Source organism: Xylaria bambusicola (assembly GCF_022495145.1).
Source record: "Xylaria bambusicola strain CBS 139988 unplaced genomic scaffold F5B22scaffold_19, whole genome shotgun sequence".
NCBI lineage: Eukaryota > Fungi > Ascomycota > Sordariomycetes > Xylariales > Xylariaceae > Xylaria > Xylaria bambusicola.
The window spans coordinates 388,463-404,073 of record NW_025953572.1 but is presented as its reverse complement, the minus strand read 5'-3'; the positions used below and the strand labels follow the sequence as shown (position 1 = coordinate 404,073).

General features: G+C 49.2%; 7 protein-coding genes across 7 annotated transcripts; 6 read left to right on the top strand and 1 right to left on the bottom strand.

Annotated features, from left to right (window-relative positions):
• Positions 1–3,359: 3,359 nt before the first annotated feature.
• F5B22DRAFT_655343 (uncharacterized protein) lies at positions 3,360–4,747 on the top strand (the record flags this gene model as incomplete). Its single annotated transcript, XM_047979877.1, has 2 exons — positions 3,360–3,787; positions 3,853–4,747. The coding sequence occupies 2 exons, from the start codon at positions 3,360–3,362 to the stop codon at positions 4,409–4,411; spliced, it is 987 nt and encodes a 328-aa protein (XP_047831103.1). The 3' UTR covers positions 4,412–4,747.
• A 594-nt stretch (positions 4,748–5,341) lies between these two features.
• On the top strand, positions 5,342–7,043 carry F5B22DRAFT_140577 (renal dipeptidase). Its single transcript, XM_047969045.1, has 3 exons — positions 5,342–5,727; positions 5,800–5,959; positions 6,030–7,043. The coding sequence occupies exons 1-3, from the start codon at positions 5,541–5,543 to the stop codon at positions 6,967–6,969; spliced, it is 1,287 nt and encodes a 428-aa protein (XP_047831102.1). The 5' UTR covers positions 5,342–5,540; the 3' UTR covers positions 6,970–7,043.
• Positions 7,044–7,117: 74 nt separating this feature from the next.
• On the bottom strand, positions 7,118–8,504 carry F5B22DRAFT_636205 (toxin biosynthesis protein; the record flags this gene model as incomplete). The annotated part of the gene is made up of 3 exons (XM_047977254.1): positions 7,118–7,552; positions 7,635–7,721; positions 7,776–8,504. 3 exons carry the CDS (start codon positions 8,502–8,504, stop codon positions 7,118–7,120), a joined length of 1,251 nt encoding a protein of 416 aa, XP_047831101.1.
• A 287-nt stretch (positions 8,505–8,791) lies between these two features.
• On the top strand, positions 8,792–10,749 carry F5B22DRAFT_655315 (cytochrome P450; the record flags this gene model as incomplete). Its single annotated transcript, XM_047979876.1, has 6 exons — positions 8,792–8,992; positions 9,028–9,156; positions 9,205–9,301; positions 9,371–10,039; positions 10,099–10,339; positions 10,402–10,749. 6 exons carry the CDS (start codon positions 8,792–8,794, stop codon positions 10,604–10,606), a joined length of 1,542 nt encoding a protein of 513 aa, XP_047831100.1. The 3' UTR covers positions 10,607–10,749.
• F5B22DRAFT_636203 (putative O-methyltransferase) lies at positions 10,613–12,218 on the top strand (the record flags this gene model as incomplete). Its single annotated transcript, XM_047977253.1, has 3 exons — positions 10,613–10,636; positions 11,000–11,153; positions 11,206–12,218. The coding sequence occupies 3 exons, from the start codon at positions 10,613–10,615 to the stop codon at positions 12,216–12,218; spliced, it is 1,191 nt and encodes a 396-aa protein (XP_047831099.1).
• A 174-nt stretch (positions 12,219–12,392) lies between these two features.
• F5B22DRAFT_655303 (glutathione S-transferase) lies at positions 12,393–13,895 on the top strand (the record flags this gene model as incomplete). The annotated part of the gene is made up of 4 exons (XM_047979875.1): positions 12,393–12,471; positions 12,552–12,858; positions 12,920–13,003; positions 13,069–13,895. The coding sequence occupies 4 exons, from the start codon at positions 12,393–12,395 to the stop codon at positions 13,337–13,339; spliced, it is 741 nt and encodes a 246-aa protein (XP_047831098.1). The 3' UTR covers positions 13,340–13,895.
• Positions 13,124–15,437, top strand: F5B22DRAFT_655277 (cytochrome P450; the record flags this gene model as incomplete). Its single annotated transcript, XM_047979873.1, has 2 exons — positions 13,124–13,879; positions 13,935–15,437. Exons 1-2 carry the CDS (start codon positions 13,763–13,765, stop codon positions 15,435–15,437), a joined length of 1,620 nt encoding a protein of 539 aa, XP_047831097.1. The 5' UTR covers positions 13,124–13,762.
• Between the last annotated feature and the right edge of the window lie 174 nt (positions 15,438–15,611).

Sequence of the window (15,611 nt, the reverse complement as noted above, 5' to 3'; positions counted from 1 at the left end):
GGGGGGATTTGGACACCCACCGCGGATTGTGAGCTACTATACTTGAAATAAGTCCATATACAAAACGGACAATATACCGTCTCTTTGGAGAATGCGCGAGTGGTGATAATAGCAATAGAGTAGGGAATTATATTCAACTATTTGAAATGTATCCTTTGACAATCCCCCTTTTCAATTAAACTCGATAGTTCATTAAAACGCTAAGAATATCACTCCAAGCTTCAAGATGCCATATCTTTTGTCTAATTGGACGGTTTACTGGATGCCCGGTAACCCTCCGAGGTAGCTCCCGCGCAATGCCGGCTCCCGCATTTGAACCCTGGAAAAGGGCGTTCGGGATTATTTTGAAAGGGCTGGCAACGTCACCAGCAGCAAAGACTCCAGGCACATTGGTATGGTAGAAAGGCATCTTGGACGCGATGTCACCGCGTTCGTCCGTGTTCAAACTCAATTGGGCGACAATATCCCAATCGGCATGTGTATCAGGCTGGTGGACGAGGAAGTCTTCTACCACCATTTCCGACCCATCCAGCTGGATCTGGATCCCCACATTTCCAGGTTTCTTTGTTAACTGTGTGATATTTCTTTTGTCAATCTGGACTCCATCCTCGCCCCTTTCCCGGAGAAGGTTCTGCACTTCGTCCGCCAGCGTTGTATTGCCGTTTGTGTAGACGGTCACCGTTTTGGCGAACTTCAGTGCGTCTTGCACTAGCATCGCAGCGTGAAACGGCGACCCCGTGAGCCCTGTAGCAAGGAGTCCCGCCGAGCGGCTGCCCTTGAATTCGAGGGCGCGAGTGAACAAGCAGTGCAGGCTTTATGGAATCACTCCATTAGTGTTATCAAACCAGGCGATGAGAGCCAAGGGCACGAGGGGCATTTCAGGAGACACGTACATGAGTTCTGGGAAATTCTCCTGGTATCCAGGGATATCAGGGTACGCAAATTGAACCCCCGTAGCCAGGAGCAATTTCTTACCGGTCCATGTCTTCCCCTGGGCGTTGCCCACGGTAAAGTAACTTTGATTCCCTCCCGATCGAGCAATAGTACTGATCTTGGTGCGGACAAATTGTGCCATCCCCGACTTCCGGAGCTCCGCCTGACTAACCTTCCTAAGGTGCTCTGGGTCGCGATTTTCCCATGCCGGCAACACGTGTATTGGCGTGTTCCACTGATTGCGAGGCTCGCCTGCGTCGAATATTATAGTGTCTATTTGGTGGCGCGCGAGTGTTAGGGCGGCAGAGAGGCCGGCATGCGAGCCACCAATGATTAGCACGTCCGTTACGGAGCTCACATTCCTGGAATCAAACTGTTCAAGTTCAAAGTCAAGGATGCTGCTCAAAATCTCCGGAACCAAGACGTAAGAGATCAGCAAGAACAATGAGGATATAACTATGATCCGTGTGGTCAAGGTGAGTCCTACCATCTTGAGGTTAGACTAAGCGGATGGGTTGCAAGAACTTGTCGTCGATAGCGCGGTAGTTCAAGTGTGATTCTCAACACAAGTGTCCAATATTTCTGCTCAGGCTCCTAGATGTACTGTGCTGCTCTTGTTCTGGTGACTTAGTACATCTGGCTACGCACGGTTGATGTTTAATAAGCTTAAGCGCTTAAATCCTGGCGCATATGGGAAGAGAGCACGTTGAGCTCTCGGTGGCCGGCAAACGCCCGCAATGATCCGATCACAAGTGTCACCTAAGTAGTGTCTGTACCGGGGAGCGGTCACACTGATGACAGGTAGGTTCACTTTTTCTTCTGACATCTATTCACTCCCCACTATGCCTCACCGAGATACTGCTTTCTTTTCCTGACCCAGACGTTGAAATACCTCTTAGTTCGAGGTCTCCATATTTAAAACGTCGACGTGTTCACTGTCGGTGGCGGGTCCACCAGACCTAAACTTAGTTGCCGATGTAGTCGGAAATATTCGCAGAGCAATCCTAATCTACTTGGAAGTCTTGCTGAATTGCATGAGCAAGCTACTTTTAGTCGCTTCCAAATTGATTGATGGATTGATAACCTTCTGTTAGCTAGGAATTTAATGCTATACCTGGATGCTTGGCCTATCCTACACGGGTGCTAGACAGAGCATGCTCCTCGTTTGTTGCCTTTAGCTTAGGTAGTGTATTACGTGTCACAGTACAGTACTATATAGTGAGTGCAGAGACGTCAAGCCTTCAACTTAATAACTCGTCGTTACCTTTTGGTGGCGTAGTGGCATAGTACTGCACTCCTTATGTCATTCCGTGACAGTTTATCAAGTCATACGGTTATGTGTTCGATTCCACGACTGGGTAGCCATATTCTATTTATGGAGGGATTGGTGACCCCTCGTATGAATAACCCTTGGCGCAGTCTTCGAAGGTGGAGAACTTAGCTCGTTTACGTAATTGGAAAACCACTGCGGGGGTTTTCAAGTATTAACTATATGCATTGCCTTTGGATATGCACTTCTTTATATGCAATCAGGGTCGATTGCATTTAAAGTAAGGGGTACTGTTACAGTACAGTACTATATAGTGAGTGCAAAGACGTCAAGCCTTCGACTTGATAACTCGTCGTTACCTTTTGGTGGCGTAGTGGCATAGTACTGCACTCCTTATGTCATTCCGTGACATTACGCTGTTATAAATAATCTTACAATGGATTACAGCCGTTGGTAAATGCATTTTGTGGGCGAGTGAGCCTGGCTATTGCTAGCCGAAGTTGTACTACTAATGACTCATCTGGTAGAATGGTCATATGAGAAGGAGAGTATACAGCGATGGATTGTGCACTTCTTGAATACGCTACATGTTGCTCTTGAAATGCGTATCTGGGCCATCCACGTCAAGGCGCCCAACCTCTCAGCGCAAAATTGACCAAGACCGAATTTTCTAGATCAGCTGTTAAGCTATCTCTGAAAGTTCGAGGCCCTCAGTTCTCTATGTAATTCCTGATACCTATCCTATCCGAGGCCATGCCCATGACTTGCTAGCCTTGAAGACGGGACAGGTGTGAAGATTGCAGTAGAGTGGGCAGGCGGCGGCGATGCCCCCCGAGCTGTGACCGATGATTAAGGCCTCATAAGTGTCAGACATATATACTAGGGCGTGCACAAGTCATCGAATGCTACACAGGGGAAATGATACCTAAAAATGTGTAGGCCCTCGAATGGTCACGATATCCAATAGGCATCTTGATCGCATCGTATGTTCAAGTCCCGTCGGGATCCGGCCTGCTCGGACTTCTCAGGAATTTCTTCACAAGCTACAGCTAATCAGACGTGTCCGAGTACTTATGAGTGTAGCTAGTTATCAAGAGGTGTGGCTGCTATCTCCTACGTAGACAATTACGGTACCAATAACCGAGCCAGAGCAGCCATGGAATCAAACAACCAGTCACAATCCCACGTGGTCGACGCCCTGATAATCGGCGGAGGCATCTCGGGGCTGGCTGCCGCCCTCACGCTAGCGCGACAGCAGCACACGGCGATGGTCCTAGACTCTGAGGAGTACCGCAATGCACCGAGTCCCTACATGCACAATGTTCTAACATGGGACAACCAAGAAACGGAGACGTTCCGCGCAGCGGCCAAAGACAACATTCTCGCCACATATACGACGATTCAGTTCGAGAAAGCGGAGGTCGATACCATCAAGGAGGCGACCAAGGAAAACTCGCAGCAGGAGTTCGTCGTGTCCGCCGCGGACGGCAGATCATGGACCGGAAGGAAAGTGATTCTCGCGGTCGGAGTCCGCGACGTCTTCCCGGAAATTACGGGTTACGCGGAGTGTTGGGCGAAGGGCATGTGAGTACAGTGGAAAAAGCTTCTACGATCCAGCTAGTTGCTCACAATGCTACACTACGCTACAGTTACCACTGCTTCTTTTGCAAGGGCTACGAAGCTCGGGGAGCTAAGTCTGCAGGAATCCTAGCCCTTCCCGATATCGCGAAAGTCCCTGCAGTTCTTCATGCAGCCCGCACAGTAAGCCGATTCGCCCAAGACGTCAATGTCTACACCCATGGGTCTGGGGAGTTAGGCGACGCAATTGTGAAAGCACAAGGAGAAAACCAGCTCTTCAAAGTAGACAATCGGAGGATCGAGCGCTTGGAGAAGGGCTCCGGTTTCGCCGACATCATCGTCCACTTCGAAGGAGGGGAAAGTGTGACGGAGGGGTTCATGGGCCACAAACCGCCCACGGAACCCAAGGGGAAGCTATATGACCAGCTCGGGCTGGAAATGAATGCTATGTTGGATCCCGTACTCAAGCCCATGTTCCTTGAGACGTCGCGGAAGGGCGTTTTCGCTTGCGGTGATGCGGCTTCGGGAATCAAGACCATTCCGCAGTCCCTCTTCACTGGCTCGGTGGCTGCAGCGGCAGTTTGCGCACAGATTCAGGCCGAGGATGCGTGCCAACCATGTATCTTTTAATATGGGCTTACTGAGTCCTGGATCTTACGTTTGAAGGGGGGTTGGGGTTGATTGACAAGAGCTATTGGCCACTCGGGATTCAATTTACTTTGCGTTGTACCAAGGTCCAATGCTTATGGCTAAAACTAGTATAGATACCTCGACTATAAGCCAATCCGATCAGAATATAAGGTAGCTAGACAATCGAAGCGCGGTTACTTTAGTTGCGCGGACATGCCTTGCCTTACTTGCATCGGAGAACAGCTGTTGTGTCTTTGCAGGTGAGGGAGTGACATGTGATTTATGATGCGACGGCACTTATCGGTAACCACGACTTTGCTTGCCCGGAAATAGCCATGCTGTTGCCCGGCATCCGGTCACGAAGTGCCCCTCGGCAACCGGAGATGAAGTCATGCCCTCAGATCCCATGCTCCTTACGTGTCTAATCGGCGCGGGGGTCAGGCCCGCTCTCCGTGTCAAGACAGGCCCCGCCGCAGGTGCGCAAGTCTTCATTTTGCGAGAAAAAAGAAATAGCTTTTCGATGGCCACGCACCTGCGTTGAACCCTCCTTTCACGCCCTCCCATATACGAATTATGGAGGACCACCCCTTCATCCTGGTATCCACGCCAAGACCCGTTGGCAAGGGAATGGAGGGGGCCTGTCCTTCAGGTTTTAAGTTTCTGCTGGTTTCTGTGCTGCGCAGACCTTTGCTATGAGATATCACAAACCCGTCTCGCCCGTTCCCCATCATCACAAGTTTCCCCTTTATTTCGCGCAAGAGCCCTCACCGCAAGCTGCCCTGATAGGGGAGTTGTAATAAAACTCGCATAGGCATACATACGTAAAGAATGGGGCGGCTATACACTAGATATTAATCGGATACACAACATTTCGCACTCATACCACAGAAATTTTACGAGTCTTGTTCGACAGTCAAGCATGAGGCTAGTAGTTCTAGCTAAGAAGTAGAGATGTAGATAGTCGTGATGCTTGAACCACTTCTCCGTACCCGATATCGGCCTGATGACCCCCTACTTGGCCAGGGTTATGCTATGCCTACTATATCCTCATCAGTGCCACGCATTCGTTCTTCCTACATTTCGGTTTTTCTTGAGAGGATATTATCTTTTACCATACTAAAACCGCAACATGATGACAAGCAATGAAAAGTGTCGAGATGTACCAGCGCTGAAGCCAATGAGACGAGCTTACCCTTACCTAGAAATAGTCGTCATTCTGAGCCTGGTATTCGTTCTCATGGTCAAGCCTATTGTGGTGACATGGATGATGAAACCCGCCGACAAGAATGTCCTTTTCCAACTAGTACCCTTTACTGGTAAGTTATTCCCCCCTCGATTCTCTAGTAGGGACTCATCTGTATTATCCAAACGCTGACGCATAGCGCCAGACGGACATATTGATTTTCCAATATGGATCAGAGCCTTTTATCAAAACCGCATATACCAGAACAACTTCACAAATGGCCAACCTCTTTTTGGTCAAGTTGATTTCCCGAGGCTCAAGGAGGGCAAGTTGGGAACCGCGTTATGGAGTGTCTACGTTGAATGGTATTGTCGTCCATCAACCCATACCTCGCTCATTATCGCTCGATAGTGCCGTGCCCTGACCGTTTAATAGTCCTGGAGACGAGAATAGTACCTCTGATGAAGTGTATTATGAAACAATTCATGACACAATGCAGCAAATTGACCTCGTCTACCGTCTGATTAAGGAATACCCTGACTATCTGGAACACGCTTACAGTGCCGCAGATGTCGAGAAAATCTTCAGAGCACACAAGACCTCCAGAATCTCATCGCTGATGGGAGTCGAGGGATTGCACCAAATCGGCAATAGCGCTAGTATACTCCGCATATACCACGCTCTGGGCGTGCGATATGCCTCGCTCACGCACACCTGCCACAACAGTTACGCTGACAGCGAAGAGCCTGCTCAGCCATTACACGGCGGACTCTCTGAAGCAGGGAAGGCCATGGTTGCCGAGATGAATCGGTTAGGCATGATTGCAGACCTTTCACACACCAGCTTCGATACTCAGCGAGATGTGCTGAGGATCTCTGTGGCGCCTGTTATATTCTCGCACTCGAATTCGTACCACTTATACAACCATACCAGAAACGTACCAGATGATGTCCTTGAATCACTCAAGAATAACCATGGGGTCATCATGGTTACTTTCTATCCTCAATTTCTTGGAAATGACAGCTCCAAAGCATCGTTGGGACAAGTGGTGGATCACATACAGTACATTGGGGAGAAGATTGGGTATGAGCATGTTGGAATCGGCTCCGACTTTGACGGCATGGAGTCGGGACCATCCGGACTAGAGGATGTCTCGAAGTATCCCGAACTCGTTGCGGAACTTCAACGTCGAGGTTTAGGGGATGCGGAGGTCCTCGGCATCATGGGACACAATTTCCTTCGTGTCTTCAAAGCTGTCGAGCTTGTCGCACACTCGAAGCAGCATGAACAGCCTCTAGAAGATGTTGTAAAACCGTTCTTTGCTATGACAACGTTCACTGGCACTAGAAAACTAACCGTGGCGAGCGATGGATGAACAACTCCGTTCAGAGGCAGATGAGTCATTGTTTGACGCTAAAGTTTTGAAGTACCATACGCTCACGGGTCCGGTTATTTATCTAAATACCAATGTTAGAATGATTCTAGTTCCATCATTATCAATTTATAATCTATGTACAAAGCTACTATAACGGGACGCGAACATACGCCCTCACAAAGGGGCGCATGAGCGGGAAAGGCGAGAAGGCTCCCTCGCCTACACGCAGCTCAAGCACCGAGTCACCTACAAGCTGTAAACTCCACCACATGAAGCAGAATACCCACACATAACCTATCATTCGAACCGATCCGTGGAGATTACCTTTAATGACGCGGCGCCCACACCAGATGATAAAATCCTCAAGAGTTATCGCCGCCGATTGGAGAATGAAGAATTTGAAAAGGGTAAAGGAACATCGCCAGGCGTCGATGTTTGACGGGCGCGGTAAATAGAGAAGCCCAAGAGCGTGAAAGGTACCTGAGATGGAAAAAGCAATGTAGAGCTTGGTGTAGGATGACAGATTGCTGCCGCGCGATATGTGCAGGAAACTCGCAATTGCGTCCGAGTATGATGTGAAAAGCTTTTACAGCGCGCTCAGTTAGTCGACCACACCAATTCCTAGTGTTGCAATTGACGGAGAATGAGGTGATGTCTGCACTGACAAACCGAAGTTGTTGATGCCAAAATGAGCCCCAGAACAGGCGCACCGTTCGCAGATCATTGAAACTTCCAAAACTCGGTGGCCAGTCCTTCAAAGTATTAGCCTGTATCAAAGCAAACAAGCAAGCATGAAAGGGTCTCACCTGCGGAATGCTGAAGTTAAAGAGGACAGCAAGGAAGCCCCCAAGAGCATATTGCATACTCAACATGAAATAGGGCAACATGCCAATGGAGAATGTCTTTAGTAGGCTCCAAGACCAGTTCGAATGGTAAACACTGAGATATTTGCTATTAAGGTTGCCCACGGTCCCGTCCGGACTGGTTAAGTTCACTCTCTGATGTATCTCATAGCAAAGGTCCGCACAGCACAGAAACCAGCAGAATCTCAGAACCTGCGTCATTAAGAAGCGTGAGTGGCTGACGATGGGTTGCTGCGGCACGTTCTTAACCTGGTGGCTCCAGCGGATACCTCGCTGGTTAAACATGAGGGCCAGCGCCCACCATATCTTCTTCGCCCTGAAAGGTGCATATCTCATCGCCTCAGCAGGGTCGCGATCGACTCTCCAGAATCGCGCCTCTGTGATCTTATTTTCTGAGATACATAGTTTTGCTATCGTGGGGAGGTAAAAGGACCAGGCTAAAGAGAAGGGCTGTGCAAGATCAAGGTTGTTTGTAAAGTGCGGGTGCATGTTGCAGTATATGGCCAAGACGGAAATGACGGTAATGAAGCCGATACGAAGACTCTGGTGAGGGGGTGAGGCGAGCGCAAAGATCTGAGCAAAGCACAGTAAGAGGTGGGGAATGATTGATGCATTTGGAGCATGGAGAGTGTCGTTTGCAACGCTCGCATGATAGGCGCCTCTGGTGTCCATATTGGATTTCAGTTGGAACAGCACAAATCACTGGAAGATTGGGGGAAATCCTCTTGTAGTCGTAGTCAGTCGATCACATGTTTTGTTATTCCATACAACCAATTGCCTTTGAACTCCCCTTCGGCATCCGAACGGGGATTTAGCTACCACCAATCTTCCAGCAGTATCCTCCTGGATTGCTGGTCTATATTTCGGTGTATAACCAGTTTGTGGTGACATTCAATGACTGCTAGTTTCAGGATATTTGAAACACACATTGGCGATTCAGACTCCACAAAGCTGACCAAATGTCAATCTTCATGATTCAGACAGAGTTGTTGCCGGAATCAATCTTGGTGATCACTATCTTGCTCATTATATTCTTTTTGACGCCAAACACGGAGCCAGTATACGCCCAGTTCAAAAGGTTTAGATCTACATGGAATAGTAATAAACCGATTCACAAGGTCATCGAAGACGCATATCATGAGGTCAGCCGAGAAAGTCTCGTTCGTTCCACGTCTTGACGGCTCACCATGCATAGGTCAACGGTCAAGAGCCTTTTGTCGTCACATGGTGGGCCAAAGACTACCTGATACTCCCTTCGAAGTATCTCAGAGACATTAAATCTGGTGGATGGACCCGGCTTAGCTTTTATCAGAATATCAGCGATGTACGTGTTTTCTTGCCAAATGCCTAGGTGCAATGTTAACTTGGATAGGCATTCCACTTGCACTGTAGTGTGGGCGACTTATATTACGCTCTTAATGCGCAGAATATGCCAGCTATAGTTCAAAAGGGACTGAACCCACGTCTAGGTAAGTGCTGAAGATCATATTGCGCGAACGTCGTCCTTGCTTGATCCGAGTCTGATACAGTGCGCACAGCGCAGATCACGCCCGTGGTTGTAGAAGAGATAGACTTTGCATTTGAGAGCATCCTTGAGTCACACTCAGAGTGGCAAGAGGTCACAGCTATGCCTTTATTCTCCGAAATAGCTCACAGAATAGCGGCGCGCTTTCTCATCGGAAAGGAGTTATGTCGGGACGAACTGTTCATCAAGCGATCTATGAGCATGCTTCAATCGCTGTTTGTCACAGCCCTCGTCACGGCCAAGTTGCCATTAGGACGTTGCCGAAGCTTTTTCGCTCATCCGATCAGTCTGTTTCATCAATGGCGACTGTGGCAATGCACGAACATGCTGTTGCCGGTCATCGAGTCGCGTATCGAGGAAGTTCAAAGGACCAGTACAGGATCTCAAGTTGACGCGATTCAATGGACTCTGGACCTCATCCCAGAGACGTTGCGCAGCGTTAATCACCGTAGGTTTGCGCACGAGTTGCTCCATAACCTATGGGCTGGGAGTGCCGCTCCTGGCGGTATGATCACAGAAGTATTGTATCAGCTCCTCATCCACCAAGAGAACTTTGTGGCAATTAAAGAAGAGATAGAGAACAGCCATGCAGAGCACGGGTGGTCTGAGGGGATGATCAATGCTCTTTCGTTGCTAGACAGTTTCATTCGTGAAACGAATCGGCTTCTCCCTACAGGTTCGGGTGGGTTTTGTGAACATAATCAAAATACCATCACTCAAAAAACCTGATTCAAAGCATAGTGACTGCCGCACGAACGGTTCTCGAGCAGCCATTCCAGTTCTCGGATGGCCTGACTCTGCCAGTCGGGACTCGATTCGGGTTTCCAGCCAAGGCGATCCAGGGCTCCTGTACGGAGCTTGCAGATCCGAAAACCTTCGATGGGCGTCGATTCCTCACCCTCAAAACTTCAGAACCATCGGGAACCGCGAGTCCTGATCAGAAGCGATGGGGTGCGTCCTCTGTCGACTTCTCAAATCTAGCGTGAGTATCTACCCCGGGGGAAGAGCTTTCCGACATAAATAGCTGAAAGTCTACTTTGACAGTTGGGGTTACGGTAATCATGTCTGTCCGGGACGTTTCTTTGCTGTGAGGATGGTCAAGCTCGTAATTTCTAATCTCATTCTACACTATGAAGTCATGTGGGATAGGGATGTAGACATTAGCCCACCAAGGGTCAACATCGAAGGGCAATTCGTTCCCAATATGTCACAGACGGTTCTTTTAAGGAGAAGGAAAAGAGATGAGTGAACAAAGATGCAGATCACATTGAAGAAACCGGTGAGAGGGGAGAAACGGCTCCAACCACTAGCATCTAGACAGCTTCGAAATGCATGTGACCAATAGCACGCCAATTTGATCGTTTTACTCTGCCGGTGCTTTGAACTTGCTATTCTAAGCAGACTCGGCAACCGAAATGTTTGAGTTTCTTCTCTCTTCTTTCTTCTTTCTTTCATAAGTACTCTGATTTTCGACTGTTCCATCTTTGTTGAGGCAACGCACTTATAACCTTTCATTGGACCTGCCTCTTTCATCATGGTGCCAGACAAAATATTTCACCAACTCGACGATAATTCGTCCGAAATTCAACGCGTGCTCGCCGAGCTTTACCGAAACTTAGAACATAGTCTAGCTGAATTACAGCGACTAGGACCAGAGCTCTCCAAGAGTCTCCATGATGACATTCAATTGCCAAACCAAGCTGATATGCAGCTCGCCGCCAGATCTGTTGATACTCTCCACCAGATCCAGCTGTTGCTTGATCCGCCAGCTCTGATTCTCGCGGACCATTTCCTCGGTACATCCTATAATCCACCGTCTGAGGTCGAACAGTCACTCACGCTAGCCAGGGTATGTCACAACAAAATGTCTAGTTGCAGCAGTTGAGTCAGGCGTACCCGATGCCCTAGAAAATCGACGCATGACTATTGACGACCTGGCAAAAGCAACAAAAACCAAGCCTGACAGACTGAATCAGGTCCTGGGGTTACTAGCAGGCCGGGGGATTTTCGCCCATTCATCAGATTCCGGTGGCGTCTACTCGCACAGCCCGGCTTCATCACTGATACGATCGAAGCACTGGACACAATGGCACAATTGGATCAGCCTCTACGGGAACCAGTTCTACGACATCGCGCGCGGCATTCCCGAGTCTATCAAAGTTGATACCTCGAGAAGCGCCGCACAGGTTAACTTTGATACCGACGAGCAAATGTTCGCGTACTTCAATCGACGGGGCTGGATGTCCCAACTCCATCAGACACTAGGCGGTGGCGCGACGGCCCAGTTGCCCGGTATCTTGGAGGACTACCCCTGGCACGACTTCGACGGTGGGCATGTATTTGATATCGGAGGCGGCGGAGGGTCGTTCCTCGTTGGATTATTGAGAAGATTCCCGACGCTCACTGGAGGTATATATGATCTCCCACACGTGATAGAGCACGTGCGACCGAAATTCCGCGACGAGAACGGTGAGTTCACCGACATCGGACATCGCGTCAGCGATGACAACCTGATCGGCGGTGACTTTTTCCAGTCGGTACCGGCGTCTGTATTTTACACTATGAAATGGTGTCTACACGACTGGAACGACAACAAAGCGATGACGATCCTCATGGTTATTCGGAAGAACATAATCAAGAAGCCCGGGTGCAGGCTTGTTGTGTTGGAATCAATTCTCGATCCCGGCCATTCTTCTCGACTCAGCCAGTATGGAGATATCAATATGATGATGACGGCTCACGGACAGGAGAGGACCTTGGAGCAGTGGTATGAGCTGGCAGAGAAGAGCGGATGGCATGTGGAGCGGGTTCTGGAACTGCGGCGGGCGTGGGTGAAGGCGATTGAACTCCGACCGCTGTGAGATTAATCTTTTCCCGGTCCCCGGACGGATACCGATAAGGAGCAAGAACTCCGGGGGCGCGAGGGGGGAGAGAATAAGTCTCCAAGCACTCTTGTCTCGCAAGATTGTAGGAAGTTTTACTTTTATCGAATAAGCTTTTAAGTGATGTAAGAAAAATAGATGTGAACCTCGCACATGGCTCCAACAAGAACAAGCAAAGAAGTCAAAGGGGACGTGCCTTACGACGGCAAGATCATTATCTACATCATCAAGGGTACGCGAAGTCCCGACACAAGACATAATCAACATCAAGTGGAAATTGCCTATTTGCGCAGAGCTGACACAATCATCTAGCTGACAAGACGAGTTACATTAACTACATGAAACCCCTTATCCTCTTGGAGGAGCTGAAGACTGACTACACTATCTCGGTGATCGACACCAAGACGCAATGGTACTACGAAGTGCACCCGGAGCGGTATGTGCCGGCTTTGAAGGACTGGTGTGATGTCACGGAGAAAGAAGTTACGGTGTTCGAAAGCACGGCTTGCTTGCAGTATCTTGCTGATCGGTACGACCGGGGTGGTATTTGGAATGGGAGGACGCCAGCTGAGAAAGCGGCTGTGCTCTCTTGGACAGCATATCAAACTGCTGGGCTTGGGTATGCCCTGCCAAAGCTCTTGTGATGACCATGGTAATTGACAGTGATCTATGGATTACAGACCAACAGCGAAATATTGGCTTTACTTCTTGATGGGCTACCCCGACCGTCAAAATCCCGAAAGTTTACCAAAGACGGTAAAGAAGTACGTCAAGAGATCAAGGTGATAATCGTTGAAAAGCGGAAGCGTGCTGATAACTGTATTTACAGACTCCATCAAAACTGTGTCAGACAGTGGCAGATCATCGAGCGAAGACTCAGTCTCCCGAGACAGGATTATATCGCTCTTCCCGACCGGCCATCGATTGCGGATATATCGTATTTTCCGTTTACGATGCCGTGGATGTTCGAATTCTTGAGTGTGGACATCAAAGAATACCCAAGTATTCGGTGCTGGGGGGAGAGGATGGCATCCCGGCCGGCGGTGAAAGCCGTCCTAGATAGGGGGCCTACTTATGGCCATAGCCTGGAACAAGACTGACATGTTGCCATTGACGCAGGAGGATGGTGTCAGAAAAAACGACGCCGTTAATACCGTGTGCAGTATTAACGACTATATTGCGAGGGGTAGGCTTTCACATCGCTATGAAAAAGATGAAACTTGGAGTAGAATTCATTCAGAACAGTAGTAACTACCGGGATTGTGTCAACTATACTCCATATCAGAGTTGGCATGAGCTGACACTAGAGACGATCATCCCCGAAGCCGGGCGGTGGGCGGTTTCGGCTTCCGGTCGGAACGCATTCCACTTCGGGTCTTGAGAACGGGGTGCACCTCGCTTGGGGTAGTTCTGGGCGATAGCAACAACAAAAGAAAGTGACTTTTTTCTCAGTCAGTGACTGTTTGATATCATTTGGCGAGCTTCGCACCATTTTCCCGAATTTGTACCACCACTTGTTGACAATGTACCAGTCACCGTACTCGATCTTAGCACTCTGCATCCTGATTCTATGTTTATATCGTGGCGTTCGACGATACACACTTCAAATATTGAACAATTTGTTGTCGTGGATCATCAATGTATTCTTTTTAATCCGTGTACCAAATATTCTAAAATGCTGACTAATGGACACAGGTTCATCTGAACAGGAGGTATCCTGTGCTATCCCAGGGTGACAATGACACAATAACCATGCCGACATGCCCCTATAGATGGCCGAACGGGCAAGGCGACGTAGCAAAGTTTCTCGAAGGCGAGGAAAATAGCTCAAGATGGTTCAAAGAGCACGGCAGTATCTACCGAGTATGGGCCGGTATGACCCCGGAAATGTATATTATATATGACTCTTTCCCTATTCGCTCTGCCGATTCGTTTGGGACAGTTCTGATACGAGGCAGCGTACTTACCCAACCCGAAGATGTGAAGACCATCTTCAAGGACTCAGACCTGCATGTCAAGGCCAGCAACAACGATTCAGGATGGCTGATGGGTCAGCTCCTGGGTAAGTGCATGGGCCTCGTCTCGGGGCCTGAATGGCGAAAGTCACGAGCCTCGGTCGGGGACCATTTCACCTTCAAATCGACGTCTCACTTCATACCGCGTATAGTAGAGATCACCAAAGCATATTTCTCCGATCTGTTTGACGGCCGACCAAGCCATGGTCTCATCACACCTTCCGAAGATCTTCGACTTCTCCCTTTCTGGGTCGTGGCCGAGTACATATACGGCCCACTCACGCCTCATTCAAGAGATCAACTTGAGAGTCTGATACCGCTGCGAGACTCGCTCTTCAGGACTGTGATACAAGGCGGTATAACGCGTTTCGAAGTGAGCAGCTATCTGCCCTCATCCACCAATCGCGACTTGCAAGATTTCAAACAGAAATGGAGGGTGTTCAACGATGAGATGTACAACGCCAGCAAGCGCTCTCATAATTCAACAGTGCTGACGCATATGTACGAGTCGATCCACGAAAGCGGCCCTTCGCTAGAAAATGTGTTGCAGACAGTGGACGAGATGCTCTTCGGTAATCTGGACGTTACTGTCGGCGCACTGTCCTGGAACCCCATCCTTCTCGCTTCCAATCCGGCATTTACAGCCGAGCTTCACGAGGAGCTCACTGCTGTTAGAAACAGGGACTGGGCACACTATCTCGCAAGATCCGATACGCTATTAGCATGTTCCATCCTCGAAGCTGCTCGTCTCCGTCCGATCGCTGCGTTTTCGATCCCACAAGCGGCGCCCGAGACGAGAGTCACTGGCGGCTATTCAGTACCTGGTAGAACCAATTTTGTCGTCGACACCCGTGCCCTGAACATCAGGAATCCTTATTGGGGGGTTGACGGCCGTGAATACCGCCCCTCTCGTTTCATGAACACTAACTCAGTTGACATGCGATACCACTACTGGCGATTCGGCTTTGGACCCCGCCAGTGTCTGGGGAAGTATATTGCCGACTTCATCATTCGTTCTATCGTCATGCACTTAGTGCTTGATCTCATTCTGTTGCCCGGAAGTTCCTGGGATAAGAATCCGGAGACCTGGATTGCCCAATCAGCTGCTGCTATTCGTTATAAGAGGCGAAACTCAGTGTCCCATAAGAGTCCCAACGAGTCTAGGGGGCTGAGTGGGAGATAAACGATATTCAAGGGTGACGCGTGGTGTGCACAGCGCTCGGAAGACGTCTATCGAGTTAAAGTACACCCGCTCACGTTGAACTTGCCTACCTTAACGCCGAAAATGGTTGGCTTCACTCAAGTTTCGAGTGTCCCGGTTTCGCTACGTCGTAATACTTGAGCGTCGAATAATCCA